General features: G+C 39.7%; 1 protein-coding gene across 7 annotated transcripts in view; it reads left to right on the top strand.

Moving 5' to 3' along the window:
- XRCC4 (X-ray repair cross complementing 4) overlaps positions 1–16,602 on the top strand; it is a 284,810-nt gene that overhangs the window by 37,958 nt on the left and 230,250 nt on the right. For all 7 annotated transcript variants that reach the window (XM_050944830.1, XM_050944832.1, XM_050944836.1 and 4 more), the window contains 2 exons: positions 3,189–3,338; positions 14,193–14,383. In XM_050944830.1, the coding sequence (XP_050800787.1) occupies positions 3,200–3,338; positions 14,193–14,383 (330 nt within the window). In that variant the 5' untranslated portion in view covers positions 3,189–3,199. The remainder of the gene's footprint in view (positions 1–3,188; positions 3,339–14,192; positions 14,384–16,602) is intronic.

Below are 16,602 nucleotides of genomic sequence, written 5' to 3' on the forward strand. Positions count from 1 at the left end.
GTGACCATACGTCCTGTTTTGGCCAGGATAGTCCCTTTTTTAAGTCCTGCCCAGGTCATCTCAACTTTTTTTTTTTTTTTTTGGCAAAACCAGCTATTCAGAGTATTGTCAGAAATGACAAACAACTGTAGGCTTTCGTATCAGTGCTGTACAAAACATTTTTACAGTGTATTGTCTTATTGCTGTGTAGAGAAAATATAAACAACTGAATTTAATATTTAATTGATTTAGCTAAGTATCTATGTATGATCATAGTTTGATTAGCTCTTGGAACTTATTTGGTATTGAAATTAATGAGTTAAGGACTCCGAAGATCAACTACTCAGCCTTAGCAGGTGTGGAAAGGTACGTTATCGCCAAGGTATTGGCAAGGTACCTTACTGGCAAGGGGATTGTTTTCTAGGTATTAATACTTGTTTATGCGCCAGTAATGAATCTAAGATTCCTATGTTTCATTTTTCTATGAATACTTTACACTTGTTAGGACAAGGGAATGGCATTTCTAGCTGCTTTAAGACACATACTTGAACAAAGGTCAGATACAGTGCAGGCAACTGGAGTTAAAACTACCTCCTACTTCCGGTCAGATTGTCCTGCAGAGTCAGAGCAGTGATTACATCTCAGTTCAAACTTAGGTCTGAACCTCTGATCAAAGACTATCCCACATCTTTTGTTGGGTTTCTAATGTAGAATACAGTCCCCTGGGGGACTAAGCTGAAATCAACCACAATAACTTCTTGTATCTCCTAAAACTGAAGGCTTGATAGAGCATTTTAGCACATATGACGTCCCTGATGCAGGTGTTCCGCATCCCGTGCAGACTACTCCTGTTACCTGCAAGTATAATTTGTGTTGTGAGGGTAGGCTCTACATCAGTGGTTCTCAACCTATTTACCATTGTGTGCCACATCCAATACTATCTGTATGGCCCTGAGGATGTCATATGGGCCACAGGTTGAGAACCATTGCTCTACATAGTGCCACTGCCTTGTCACATGGCTCCATGGCTATTGCAATGTTAATGAATGTCTATATAATCCCAAAATCAGTGAGGCCTGAGTCTGCTCTCTTTGGTAGGAACATATGTATAGCAAGCCTAAATACTATACTTAATATACCAGGCAGCTGAGAAATAATAAAGACCTGTATTTCAACGATATATAAATAAATGTGAATTTTAAAAGGTCTCAAGTAAAGTGCAGACTACTAGGTTGTTTTTGTGTTGGGCTGTAAAACCCACCACAGTATCATAAAGTCCGGTTCCTGAAGCTGCAGCTTCAGCCTCGTTTCATTTTTAAATTCCCTTTGCTGTTGCTGCTATCCACTGTAACTTCTGTTTTGCAGCGGAGCTTGGTATCATTCTTTTAAATGGCAATATTCCATCCAATAGAACACTGGCTCTTCAGTGATCGTATTCCAGATGATGTACATTTGGGTGATGGTGAATGTTCAGTTATTATATGGCAGTAGGGAATTGCCAATATATCTTAACTGTGCATTTCCAGACTTTTTGACACTTAAGGTGTGTTTTTTTTTTCTTTTTATGGTAGTAAGATTTAAATGTTTTTGGTTGTATTTTGGTTGTAGTAAATCTTAGCATCGTTTCAATTTTAATTATTTTAAACAAGTTTTCTCTGGAAATTTCATAGGTTTTAAATATGAGGGGCTCTGAAAGGTAAAATCAAGTTGGCACAAAAAACTTTATTGGCTAGCTGCATCCATGTTTGGAAAACTTTAAAACTAAAGTATACGTGACCAGGATTTCATGGCTACCTTTGGCAGATTTCTCTGGCATCAGATGTAGGGTTGCCAACTGTTTACTCGCACAAAACTGAACGCCCTTGCTCCGCCCCTTCTCCAAGGCTCCGCACCCGCTCACTCCATTCCCCCTCCCTCTGTTGCTTGTTCTCCCCACCCACCCTCACTCACTCATTCATTTTCACCAGGCTGACTTGGGCTGGGATGCAGGAGAGAGTGAGGGCTCCAGCTGGGGGTGTGGGGCTCTGGGATGGGCCAGAAATGAGGAGTTCAGAGTGCAGGACGGGGATTAGGGCTGGGGCATGGGGTGGGGGACTGAGGGTTCGGAGTGCAGGCTCTAGGGTGGGGCTAGGGATGAGGGGTTTGGGTTGCAAGACGGTGCTGTGGGCTGGGACTGAGGGGTTCAGGGAGGGGGATCAGGGCTGGGGGGAGGTGGTTAGGGTCTGGGAGGGAGTCAGGAGTGCAGGCTCTGGGCAGCACTTACCTCAAGCAGCTTCTCGAAGTGGTGGCATGTCCCACCTCTGGCTCCTATGCAGCGGTGCGGCCACGTGGCTCTGCGCGCTGCCCTATCCGCAGGTGCCACCCCCGCAACTCCCATTGGCTGTGGTTCCCAGCCAATGGGAATTGCAGGAGTGGTGCTTGGGGTGGCGGCAGCGTGCAGAGCCCCCTGGCTGCCCCTACACGTAGGAGCCTAAGGGAGGACATGCTGGCTGCTTCCCGGGAGTCATGCAGCGCTGGGGCTAGCAGGGAGCGTGCCAGCCCCACTGCATGGCACCACCAACCGGACAGTCAACGACCCAGTCAGTGGTGTTGACCAGAGTCACCAGGATCCCTTTTCGACCAGGTGTTCCGGTTGAAAACTGGACACCTGGTCACCTTAATCAGTTATGCTGTGCAAATGCAGGTGGCTTGTTTTGGGGTATGTTAGGTTAGTGGCTGGTGATAATGGACCTGAGGGGCCGAAGGGGCCTAAGAGAGAAGTCTGGATCCAACTAAAAGAACCTTTTGCGGTGAAGTACCAAACTGAACTTGGGGTTGGTCTAGAGTTTTGTGGTTTTATTTTACTGGGAACAATGTGGATCAAGGAGAAATGGACTTGAGGTCTATTCTTGGAGGCACTTTCTAATCTTGTCTCCTTTGCTTTGGCACCTTGTCCTCTAACCCACTACTATACTTTTACTGCTCCCTGCATGGTGTCCTCCATGTCCAAGGCTTCGCTGGCAACAGAGACCTGAATCCAAAGCAAACGCTCATCTGGAATCTCATGTGCCCTTAAACTTTAAAGGCTAATTCCTCAACTCTACTAAATTTCGTTTGTGCTATTCTGGTAGTGCAAGGTGATCTTTAAGCTGCCTTCAATGGGCAGCTGGGAATTCATCTGTTATGTGATGGAATAAACACAAGATTACTTTCTTTTGTTTCCAAAACAGGTGACTAAAGAATGGAGAAAAAAGTGAGCAGAATTTATCCAGTTTCTGAGCCAAGCACAATATATTTTCTACAAGTCACTTGGGAAAAAGACCTAGGCACTGGCTTCATTATAACGCTTAGCGATGGTCAGTCAGCATGGACTGGGACAGGTAATATTGAAAACAAAAGATGAAAAGATGTTTGGTTTTTTTTAATTATACACTCTTTTCCATTGGGTTTTGAGCAGTGATTCTTAACTTCTTCTGTGACCACATGTTCTATCAGAAGAAAGCTTCCAGATTCCCCCTCTATCTAGTCAGGAAGGAAGGAGGGTCACGGGATTTGTTCAAATCTATCTTTGAAATCTTTGTAAAGACTCAACTGTCAAAACAAATACTAGTTAATTTAACACATGGCTATATGATAGTTGTTTATATTTTTCCCAGTAATATAATTTCCTGTGACATTACCGCAGGACACAGCAACTTCTCAATCTCTTTGAAAAAATATGACAAGCTAATTTCATCTGTGAATTACAGTAACTCCTCACTTAAAGTCTTCCCTGGTTAATGTTGTTTCATTGTTACGTTGCTGTTCAATTAGGGAACGTGCTCATTTAAAGCTGTGCAACGCTCCACTATGATGTTGTTTGGCTGCCTGCTTTCTCCACAGCTGGCAGACCCTGCAGATCAGCGCCTTCCCCCGCCCCCCCGCCTCCTGCCCGCAGCAATCAGCTGGCTTGCGGTGTTTAGGAGGCAGGAGGGAGAGGGACAAGCAAGGACTCAGGCACAAAGTAAAGGGGGAGGAGGCGGGGGGAGAAGAGGCGGGTCAAGGGTGGGGGCTTTGGAGAAGGGGTGGAGTGGATGGGCTGAGGGTTGAGCCCCCTGTCCCTGGCAAAGTCAGTGCCTGTGCTTGCCCGAACAGCAAGTGGAGCAGCCGGACAATCCATTCTCTTCCGCTCTCTGACTCCACCACCTCAACCAAGCTTCGTACTCAGCAGTGATGATTGTAGTATTAAATTGTTTCTTTAAAATTGTTTAAAACTTATACCTGTATTAAATTGCTTGTTTAAAATGTATATAATGCCTTTTGTCTGGCAAAAAAAAATGTCCCTGGAACCTAACCCTATTTACATTAATTCTTATGAGGAAATTGGATTCGCTTAATATCGTTTCCCTTAAAGTCACATTTTTCAGGAACATAACTACAACGTTAAGTGAGGAGTTACTGTATAAAGTTCATGAACTATCTGTGTTAGTCCTTTCAGATGATCTCTTAAAGCTATTAGTTATTAAATGTAGTTGAATGCAGAAGTCACAGTATATGTGTAAGAGGAGAAAGGGGTAGGAGATGAATCAATTGTACATTATTGCTTTTCCTGAAATTGATCTGCTAGTGGAAAAAAAATAGCTTTGTGTTTGTTCTGCCCCAAACCTGATTGAGAGGTGTATATACCTTAAGAAGGGCATGTTACTGTCGTTTATGCACGGTGAGAGAAGAAAATACTGGTGTTTTCCTGAAGAACTGTCCGTTATTTAACTGATCAAAAGCATTTCTGTTAGGACTAAACATGTCTTGGAGAGAGGCAGTGTGGGATGGGCAAGTGAAGAGCTCATAAGGGTGGTTAGTATTTCCTGGGAAAAGTGTTTCCTAACCCTTTGTCCTGAATCATGTGAACCGATTCCCATGCAATTTTTTTCTAACTGATATTTCTGCATTTGCTGCTCTTATTTATGTATAGTCAAACTGTCAAAAGTGACTAGTGGTTTTGGGTGCCTCAGTGTTTAGCTGACCACCTTGAAACACTTTGGACCGTATTTTTAGAAGTGCTGAGCACTCTCAGCTCTTATTCACTGAAGTTGGATTTATGGGTGCTCAACTTGTCTGACAGTCACATCTAAGGTATCTCAAGTTGGGCTCCCAAAAACTAAGGCACTAAAACTCAGTGGAAATCTATTAAAAATTTGGCTATACAAATTTATGTGGTTAATCCTTTTGGAAATCTTACTAAGCTATTTAACTCGGTGATGTCCAAAACTCACTGCCACAATACAGTTTTTGTGTGTGTTCCATGTAGACTTTCTTTCCATCTGTTTATGTTGTTCTTATGTGGCCTTTTTAATTCCATTGTGTGTCCATTTCGCTCTTCCATCATGAATAAGTAAATAGACATACTTAATTAGTCTTCTCCTTTAATACTATTTTTCTGACTCTTTTCTTCTTTTCAGACTAAATTATTATACTCTAGACATATGAAACCAGGCTTATTTTAATGTTTATCTTCATTTAATTAAATCCTCTGTTGAAATATGAAATATTTCAAGCTTTTTTTAAACATAATTAGAAGTTGTTGCACAAGTTAAAAAGCAGTATTTGCTAACATTGTGGCCTGGCTACTCATACAGGTTACATATGAAAGGATCCCTGCAAGGATGGCCAAAATATATTTCAAAAACATCAGTGTCCTTTTGCTTTGTTTTGATGTTGTTAATTAGGCATTTGGCGATTGTTCCAATATTTTTGGCTTTTGAAATTTGTTTTATATTAAGGGAGACCGCCAACTTAAAGTCATACTTGTATTTGTGTTCACCTACTGTTGTTTTAAGTAAAACCTAACATGACTACAATAGAAGGAGACTATAGAAGAACATTTCTATCCCTTTGTTTTCAATTTAACATTTTTCATCTGACAGACCTGTCGTATAGGCACTTCATGAAGGATGGGATCATTGACATCACTATGTCAAAAGAAGAAAAAATACAGTCCAGCATCAGCACCAGAAAAACACAGGGCGCAGGTGGTCTTTATCTGCCTCTCCTAGGGCTTGTCCAATTCTGATTGACTCCTATTAACTTTCTAGTCCTTTCGCTGAGTCGAAAGGGAGCTGAATTGAACTCCTTGTGCTGTTATGTCAATTGGGTGGGATTAGGTGGAAACCACCTCTGTTCCAGCAGCAGCTTAGTTTTACATTTTGTTTGCACTGAGACTAGCTTTTTGCAACTAGTTTTCCTGATTTGTTTTAAGAAAAAAAGTGGACAACAAGGAGAAATCCAGAAAACTTTATCTTATTTATATTACAAGCTCCACTGGTTACACTAGTTGAGCTTATCATCCCTTTGCTCTAGAATGAATTGTTTTGTGTAGCTATGAATGTGGCTGTGTTATCCTTATTCCAAAGCTAAGCTGTTTGCTGCAGAAACAAGCAACAACATGCCTTGTTTTGAGACTTTTAAACCTCTCAAGATTTCAGTGTTCTTTTGCTTCAGCAGTTGATCTTGAAACTTCGCTTAACTAAATAGCACAGTTAACTGCATGTGCACGACCTCACCCTTTATGTGCACAGCTAACAGTGTAAGATTTTCTACTGCACGTGCTTAGTCTTGCATTTTCAGAAATTAATAACTATTTAAGACCATCTTTCAAAGTGAGTGAAGCATATTCAAGACTATTCACATCTCAACTTTGAAGTTTCAGATTTCAGCTGTTTTGGAGCTATTTGCTTGAGGGAGAGAGCAGTGGTCAGATTGTTTTATTTTTTTATTTTTTTAACAGTGGGAAATCCCTTCAGTTTCTCATGTTGTGGGATTTGTGCTTGGCAAGCCAGGTCAGGAAACGAGTAAGAGTTGCTGAAGGATTGGTCTTTTCTAGTTCTTACGGATCTAGTGTGATGATGAAAAGTGGTGGAAGCCTCACTGTTTAAGAAGTGTAAAACCATAGAGAAACTTGACAAAAGTCCTACAAAATGTACTGTATGACCCAATATTGTATTGACTTGAAGGTGGACTAAAGGATCGATAGCAGTGGTTCTCAAACTATGGGGTGGGCCTCCCAACTGTGAACTGTGTGCTTTTTTACAAGTGCTCTGGTTGTCAGCCTTGGGTGGCTGGGACTGGTGCAGAAAATGTGCATACCCAGGAGTTGGGGGGATGGGATAAAGGGTACAGCTGGAGCCCCACCACCCTGGACTCAACATCCCTCACCCTCCCCAATCCATCACCGGGAGGCAGCAGCAGGACTCCAGCTGTCAGTCCTTGGTTGGCAGCAGCAGTAGCGCAGAAGTAAGGATAGCAATGGGGTGTTAAAATCTGCTATGAAATGTGGTATTAACAAATATTTCACATTGCCGCCGCTACTGCTGCGCTGCTGCTGGCATGGTGCTGCCTTCAGAGTTGGATGCCCACTAGCAGCCGCTGCTCTTTGCTCTGCCTTCGGAGCTGGGCGGTGGTATATGTGTTTGGGGGCGGGGGGAATAAGCAACTACAGACACAAAAAAGAGGGTTGCAATCAAATAAGTTTGAGAACCACTGATCTATAGAGACTTTCCATTTATAACTTACATTTCTCGAAAAAAACTCAAGATTTCCTGTTGCTTTTACAGCTCTGATATACAAATCTAGCATGTTCAACATACATAATTGAACATCTACAAAAGAAAATCACATTGATCCCTTTATTATAGCCCACAAATAATAATTGTATATTCTTGGTGATGACTCATTCCTCAATAATACTGTAACTTGTTTCCTCAGTCTTCAGATCATTATTTTAAATAATCACTTTAAAGTTGAAAACAAAATTTCTTTACCTATTTTTTTTTCTTGCCCCTCTCTGCTTATCCCACTTGTCTCTTGTGGCATCTCTCCCCCTTCACACTCTGCCAATGGTGACAAGCACTTGGCCTCTGTTTCTGATGTCCAGACCTCCTTCCATACTGTCCCTTGTCCATCCTGAACAAACATGTGAGGCCACTACTCTCTCCTCCTTTAAATTCCTCATCAAGACCCACTTCCACTGCAATATTTATAAGAAAGCAGCCAGCTAATAATGGCTAGGCTGTGGGCTGTTGGGTACAATTTAAAACTTAAGAAAAACATTTTTGGATTGTAAATTTTATCCCTTTCCCCCATCCTTTGTTTGTCATTTGTATTTGATTGTGAGCTTTGTAGGGTGAAGACTGTCTTGCTATATATCCCTGATCCTACAAAAACTTACACATGTGCTTTAATGTAACGCATGAGTAGTTCTATTGACTTCAATAGGACTGCCCACATGTGCAAGGTTAGTCACTGTAAGATTGGGTCTTAGTTTGTATAATGCCTAGCATATTGTGACTGCTACCTTAATATAAAACAGGATTTTGAAAAAAATTTAGAACAGTTGAAAAAGAGGGTTGTTATAGAATTTCATATATAAACTAACTATAGCAGTTGCTACTATGAACATTTAGAAATGATGTTTACGTTGTGCAAAGTATAAGAATTTGTTTGGGGAAAAAAGCAACTGGTAAAATATTTCCTGATTCGTAGGGACTGTATAATTATGTTCTCAATGTGGTTAAAACATGCCTTTAAAAAATCTGGAAAAAACACTTTCAATTCATTATCCAGGATACAAAGCTGGTTCCTTTAGGTCTCCAGTGGAACATGGAGGTGGGTAGTTTGCAGGCAAGACAAGAAAGTATTGGAGGCATATCCAGTGTACTGCGTGGATCCACTGGACTATCACTATGGGTACTGGGTTGTACTGGCTATGGCCACCTGTGCAGTTGCACCAAATTGTGCCCCTGAATTGGGAGGATTTTGTCCCCCTTTTTTCCCAGCTTTTCTGTCTGTCTGTGTCTTTCTCTCTTTCTCTCTCAAATGTACTCTGGCACACAAAGGCATTTTTTTATTCTAACTTTGTACATGGCACCATGATTTGGCTTTTTCTGTACATTGAAGTCTCTATCAATAGGTTGAAAAAAAACAAAAAAAAATGTTGTTGTTGTTGTTACAAAAGACATAAACCAAGTAAAACAAATAAAAAAAAATTATGTTCCCAGAAGGTCTTGTATGCTGAGCTACAAATACAGATCTTGAAACTTTTACAGCAGAGTATTTTGTTTTAATTTAGCTCAGCTAAGAGGTTAAATGAAAAAAATTGTCAACTTCATCATGTCTTATTAGCTGTTAATTATGCTTTAATAAGCAACAGTACACAATATCCATCACAGGAATTATTGATTCATCAAATTTATTTTATTGTGCATTAAAATCTGCAGGGATGTTGAGCTATATTCTGTTTAATTCTGTTTTCTTTCCTTTTTGCTTTCTTATCTAGAAAATCTAAGCTTGTCTTCCTTTTTTAATTCACCAAAACTGAATTTAAAAGTTTAACTTTTATTTTATTTTATACCCAGTTCTTTGCCATGCATGGTTCATAGCATTGTTTTGCTTATTTATAGACTTACCTATAGTATTCATCATTGTTGTATATGATTGTTTCCTGTAGTGCTACAATACTTATAAAATACTATAATCTGCCATTGTCCTTTACTGTAAGTGAAGATGGTGTATATAATATCTGTATGGAATTCTTTAAAGATACCATCACTTAAGGATTCTCAGTTTTGAGTCTTGTTTCTCCAGTGTAAGACAGAGGGAAACTCCTGTCATGCTAAGGTGAGTAGAGTAATGCCAGAAGACCAAGGGCGGCTCCAGGCACAGCACTCCAAGCGCATGCCTGGGGCGGCAAGCCGCGGGGGGCGCTCTGCCGGTCACCGCTAGGGCAGCAGGTAGGGTGCCTTCGTCGTCTTGCCTGCAGAGGGTCCGCTGGTCCCGCGGCCACGCCTGCGGGAGGTCCGCTGAAGCCGCGGGACCAGCGGACCCTCCGTGCTTGGGGCGGCAAAATGTCTAGAGCCACCCCTGCAGAAGACCCACCTGGAACTCTTTAAATGCCTCCATAAGCATTGTTTGGCTACCTTATTTGTTTTACTTGAGATTAATTTCATCCCTGTTTATTTGGTAGTGTCAAGGTTCCTCCCCTACTTTGAACTTTAGGATACAGATGTGGGGACCTGCATAAACACTTCTAAGCTTAAATACCAGCTTAGATCTGGGTTTGCTGCCACCATCCAGATTCCTCAGTGTTTGGAACACCTCTTTCCCCCCAAAACCTTCCCCTCCCTGGGTAGCCTTGAGAGGCTTTTTCACCAAGTTCCTGGTGAACACCGATCCAACCCCTTGGATCTTAACACAAGGAGAATTTAACCATCCCCCGTTCTTTCCCCCACCAATTCCTGGTGAGTCCAGATCCAATCCCCTTGGATCTTAAAACAAGGAAAAATCAATCAGGTTCTTAAAAAGAAAGCTTTTAATTAAAGAAAGAAAGGTAAAAATCATCTCTGTAAAATCAGAATGGAAAATACTTTACAAGGTAATCAGATTCATATAGCCCAGAGGAACCCCCTCTAGCCTTAGGTTCAAAGTTACAGCAAACAGAGGTAAAATCCTCTCAGCAAAAAGGAACATTTACAAGTTGAGAAAACAAAAATAAGACTAACATGCCTTGCCTGGCTGTTACTTATAAGTTTGAAACATGAGAGACTGGTTCAGAAAGATTTGGAGAGCCTGGATTGATGCCTGGTCCCTCTTAGTCCCAAGAGCGAACAACAACAAAACAAAGAGCACAAACAAAAGCCTTTCCCCCACCAAGATTTGAAAGTATCTTGTCCCCTTATTGGTCCTTTGGGTCAGGTGTCAGCCAGGTTTCCTGAGCTTCTTAACCCTTTACAGGCAAAAGGATTTTGGTGTCTCTGGACATGAGGGATTTTATAGTATTGTACACAGGAGGGCTGTTCCCTTCCCTTTATAGTTATGACAAGTAGCTATTTTATTTTATGAACCAGTGATACCCTGGTACTAAAGAATATTTAATATGATCCCGGCTAGCCTGATGAAGGGTATTATTGACCAGTTGTATACCTGTGAGCTCAAGCTTCGTACAGAACAGATAACTTTTCCTTGTGCAGGGGACTTCAGCTGGTAAAGAGAGTTAGCTTCATGTCACAGGTACAACCACCAGTGGGAATAAGGATAATATGTTCCATTTCCCTTTTCCCCACTGATTTTATGTCCTATTCAGTGCAGCTATAGCACTAATGCATTCTCAGTCCTGGTTCCCCATCCCTCCACTATTTTTGTGTGCACCATGGACTTTGGCTTTAATGGCTGACCTGCCTTATACCAGATTTTACAAGCATAAAATGGTGCTATAGACTTATATTAGATGTTTTCCTGAAATGGTGGGCAAACTCAACCTTATTGAGACTACCATGATATCAGTTGTTCCCCATGCCTGCATGATCATCCTGGTGAGGTTCCTTTCTATAAACTTAGTGTTGAAAGGTCCTTGTGTTTTTACCTGGACCTTACTAAAAGTGTAAATTCTGTAATTTCTCAAGTACGTTTTGTTCCGGTCATACTGAGCAAAACAGAACCTAGGCAGTCCCTCCTCTGCTATCTCTGAGCTACTTACTTTGATGTGTTTTAACTTCATTTTCCTGTCTCCAAGCAGAATTTACAAATTCACTCTGTTTAAATAGATAGTAGCTTCTGTAGGACATGGAGTTAACCCATTACAAGTGCAAAAGAAAGAAACACATTACTGTTATTAGTCATTGTGAGTTTTGCTAATGCTTCTTTTTTCAAAGCTTTTGCAAATATTTTGGATCTGATTTTCAGTCAGAAAATTCCTTTATTTGTGCAAATATTCATGACCAAATGTATATGCATGCAAAAATGATTGATTTGCACATCTAGTAAATAGATCCCTATCTAGCTTTCTTGTGTGCAAATCTCCACTAAATGCATGCATACCTGTGAAGATGCATTACTGCTTTCTGTTTGAAAACCTGATCCATTGTGTGACTTAAAATTTTTAAAAATATAAAGTGTCTACATATTTTCCATACTCTGTCAAAGGGCATGAATAGGTATAGTTACCACCTTCACAAGGTAGGCGTGTGTGTGTGTTTAAAAAAAAAACAGAGACAATATTGAAACTAGCTGTGAAGGATGTGATTTCATGTTTATCAATGCTCATGTTAAAAAGATAATGTGCAAAACTGCTTAAAAATAATTGTGAGGGAAGATACGTCTACCTCTGTGTGGAGCAAATAATTGCCCATTCACCCCCACTTTTATACATTTGGATGACTGATGGTTTGACGAGTAGTACTTCCACTGCAATACCAGATTACCTATGTTGTCAATAATATAAATAAGAGAAGAATGAGGCAATTTCAGCATGGTTTCCTTGCTTGGAAAGCTCTTCTGTTTTCATCTGCATGATCAGGATATGTATGCAAGTGTATCTCTTGAGGTTAAAGAGTGATCAAGACGAGATTTGTGGAAGGAAGAAATACAGTTAACTAAAGAACTACATAAGATATTTTTCAGTTGGGGGTTCACTTCGGTGTTAAGACCTTATTTCAGTCTGACACAAGCTATTGCTCTTCTTTCCCCCCTCACTATCTCAAATATTGGGCAGTCCTTCAGTCCCAAATGGAGAAAAATGTCAATCTATCATGTTCTGCAGAAGATTGATGCTGTAACTGGAAAGTGAAATACTTGTGATCCCAATAAAGAGCATAGATCATTGATAGCCTAAAGAATAAGGCTAGATCTGACCCAGGTGGAATACTTTTTAAAAAAAGAGTGGTGCATTTTTTTTCCTCTCCTCCATTTGAGTCCTTATACATCCTTTTACAATAGAGTACAGAGAAATCTGGCTCGACAATAGATCTTGCACTCCAACAAAAATTACACTATTAGAACTCAAACCAGACTCTTGCTATTTGATGAAATTAGTCTGCAAAACATTTTTTAATAGAATGATAAAATCTGAATTATTTTCATATGGCCTGCAGAGAGGCTTGGATCCCACTATTACTGATGCTGAAGGTAGATGCTAACAAGTGAGAAATGGAAAACTAAGAGAAAACAGATGCATATTTTATGAAGACAGATGTGATGTGAATCATTTAAGGAAAGCGTTATTGTTTCTAAACAGCCACATACATAGATTTTTGTTTCAAGAGAAATTCTAAACACCCTTAATAACTTCATGACAATTGGAGCAGAGGTCTGTGCATATTCCTTCTCTGCTGGCAGCAGGACTCTAGGGAGAGCTTCCCATTGTGGAGAGTCAGTTACAATCACATTGCAAATAATTACTGTAAATCTCATTGCTATATTTTTAAAACTCCAAAATATTTGTGCCTGAAATCTCTCATGAGGAGCATCATGTTCAATGCCTCCATAATCCTTTGTCACATTTTAGCATGGAATGAAATTGAGGCTGGTTAAAGCTCAAGGGTGTGAGGGAATTCACTCTGGGAAGTGCTTGAGCCCAGTAGAGAGTTAACTGCAGCCTGCAATGGATTTTGAAGACAGAAGAGGAAAATAAGCAGAAGCTAGGGTGGTCAGATTCTGGTAGGAGTTAATGTGCTTGGGTAATCTTAGCAAGAGGAAGGGATGAAGCCTGGTGACCTGGTCTTTCAGTTTATGGGGCAAGGGTAGGGAGGGAGGAAGGAGACAGGAAAGAAGTACATAGGAACTCATGTCTAGCCTGAGCAGGAAAGGAGTTGCTGGCTTCAGTCCTGTGAAGGGCATTTCTCCTTTCTTGAACCTTTGTAGACCCTAAGTGTTTTAGAAAAAGGAAATAGTATTTTCACAAGAGGCCTCATCCAAAGCACATTGAGGCCAATAGAAATTCTGCTGTTTGATTTCAGCTGGTTTGGATTTGACCCAATAAGAATTGGTTCACCTGTCTCTAGTGATACCCCTTTATTTTGAATTGAGAGACATTAGATTGGTAATGGCTGCAAAGTTTCAATTTGGAGAAGGTAATAAGGAATATGTGAGGATAGGAAATAAGTGTAGTGAAGGCCATCATCTCTTAGGAGTTTGGAAGAACCTTCCCCCTCCTCCAAGGAAAATTTGTGGGATACAAGACAACATATAAAGTTATTCAGAGCTCTCATTTGCTGTTGAAAAGTTAAAATATCATTACTCTAGCTAAGCAAAAGAGTTGGGATAAAGTGGTAATAAACCACATTCAGAGATGTTTGTTTTAATTAAAAATAGTAATTTGATTTACCTTTTTAAATAGTTTTTAATAACTTCCTTTTAATATTAGTATATATTTTCAGAATTAAAGTGTATTTTTTTAAGACTTCTCCAATTTCCTCCTCTCTCCGCAGTATCTGAAGCTGAGATTTCTAAGGAGGCTGATGACATGGAAATGGAAAGGGAGAAGTATGTTGAAGAACTGAGGAAAGCACTAGTATTGGGAGCAGGCCCAGCCAATATGTACAACTTTGATGTTTCTAAAGATGAAGAAAATGTGGAAAGCTGTGATTTCTCATATGAAAAAAATCTGAAAGATGTTTCCGTAAGTATTTCTGTAACACTACATGTTGTAAAAAGTCATATCTGGTGCAATACATATGAAAAAAGGCCTTTTGCTGAGCACATCACTCAGTTTAATAAAATTTTCTTTTTAAAAACATGACCGGTACTTTTGATAAGTTGTAACAAAAACCTTGAGTTAAATAGCAACAAAGAGTCCTGTGGCACCTTATAGACTAACAGATGTATTGGAACATAAGCTTGTCTGAGAAAGTGGGTATTCACCCGTGGAAGCTTATGCTCCAATACATCTGTTAGTCTATAAGGTGCCACAGGATTCTTTCTTGCTTTTTACAGATCCAGACTAACACGGCTACCTCTCTGATACTTGAGTTAAATAGATACTGTCAACTCCAGTATGGTCCAAAATATTGAGATTTTATAAGAATAAGTTTTCACAAAACTGAACAACAGAAATATTTCCAGGACCTTTTAAAATTCCTTTTGGAAAAGAATTGGGGCCTTGAGGTTGATGTGGTGACCTCTCCCTTCTTGGAAGTCCCATTGGCCGCAATTTGAGTCTTGTATCAGAGGAGTAGTTTGTTAGCCTGGATCTGTAAAAGCGGCAAAGGGTTCTGTGGCACCTTATAGAGTAACGAACATATTGGAACATGAGCTTTCGTGGGTTAATACCCACTTTGTCGGATGCATGTAGTGGAAATTTCCAGAGGCAGGTATAAATATGCAAGCAAGAATCAGGTGCCACAGAACTCTTTGCCAATTTGAGTCTTGAGTATGTAACAACTGTAGCATCAAAACCCTGTTTTGTCAATGTGATTGCTGTTTCCTTTGTGTGTGTTCCTCTAATAACTTGTTCTAAAAGTTTAGTAATAGTATATTTGCCAGGCATAGGATAGGTTCAGATTGGTGTTGCAGTCCGGTCTTGTATTGAAACAATATATATGCTTTATTTATTTTAGCATAAGAAGAGGTTGAGGGTTACGTTCCTTTTTCTATGGTACCCCTGTGGTAGTTTGTGTTTGGAACTTATTGCTGTGTCTCAGTATTGTAATTACTGTGAAATGGGTATTTATATGTCTTTATTCCCTCTAAAAAGATTGTGTATGTACATCTGCTATGCAGTAGAACCTAAGAGTTATGAACACCAGAGTTAAGAACTGACCAGTCAACCACATACCTAATTTAAAACTAGAAGTATGCAATCAGGCAGTAGCAGAGGAATAAAAAAAGCAAATACTGTACAGTACTATGTTAAATGTAAACTACTAAAAAATAAAAGAGGAAAGCAGCATTTTTCTTCTGCATAGTAAAGTTTCAAAGCTGTATGAAGTCAATGTTCTGTTGTGAATTTTTGAAAGAACACCCATAATGTTTTGTTCAGAGTTACGAACAACCTCCATTCCCAAGGTGTTGGTAATTTGAAGGTTCCACTGTATATATAGAAATCTTTCTTATCATTTCCACCTTTTGGGAGATCAGTACTTTGGTGTGTAATAAAAGTATTCCATAGTTCTTTAGTTAAATGTATTCCTTTCAGCAAAAGAGAGAGGTTTTGGCATGGCTGTTTTTTATTTTAAAATATAGGTTCTTTTAAAGGAAGTGATGAGTTCCAATAATTACAATGCTACATTGTATGCTTTGTGTAAATCCACTGCTTCTAAAGCTCCCATTCCCCATTATGTAATCAATCATCACCATTTGAGAAAAATCCACTAAATTACTAAGAACAATTGTAGGATTACTTTTATTAATTCAGTACAGTTTTACGATTTGATGAGTAGCAAAATCATTACAGAAACATGCCTAAACATTAAGATGTTTTTTCTTTGGTACATGGCTGTCAAATTTGCTTTATTTTCCTAGAGAAGTATGGTAATGATTGCTTTGTTAAACAAACTTGGAAAAAGGAGTTGGTACTTGCATCTTTTTTTCTTTATAAATTATGGTGGGATTTTCTTGGCTTAACTCTCATTGACTTCTGGGGAACCAGAATTAAGCCAATGCTGAGTGCTTTGAAAGCCCTATCCGAAAGCATTAAATAGGGGCAAGATTACTCAGAGTTTTCATTAAATTGAAAATGCTGAAAAGCAGACTTCAGCTAAATCCATCAGCTTCAACATACAGGCCAGAAATGTTTGTTTTTTCCTTTTTGTTTTTGGAAGATGTGACTACACATAGAGTATTACTTTAGCCAAATTAAAAACAACTATGTTAGTCATCTCACTTGTATGTCTTATGTAT

Source organism: Gopherus flavomarginatus, chromosome 3, assembly GCF_025201925.1.
Source record: "Gopherus flavomarginatus isolate rGopFla2 chromosome 3, rGopFla2.mat.asm, whole genome shotgun sequence".
NCBI classification, from domain to species: Eukaryota; Metazoa; Chordata; order Testudines; family Testudinidae; genus Gopherus; species Gopherus flavomarginatus.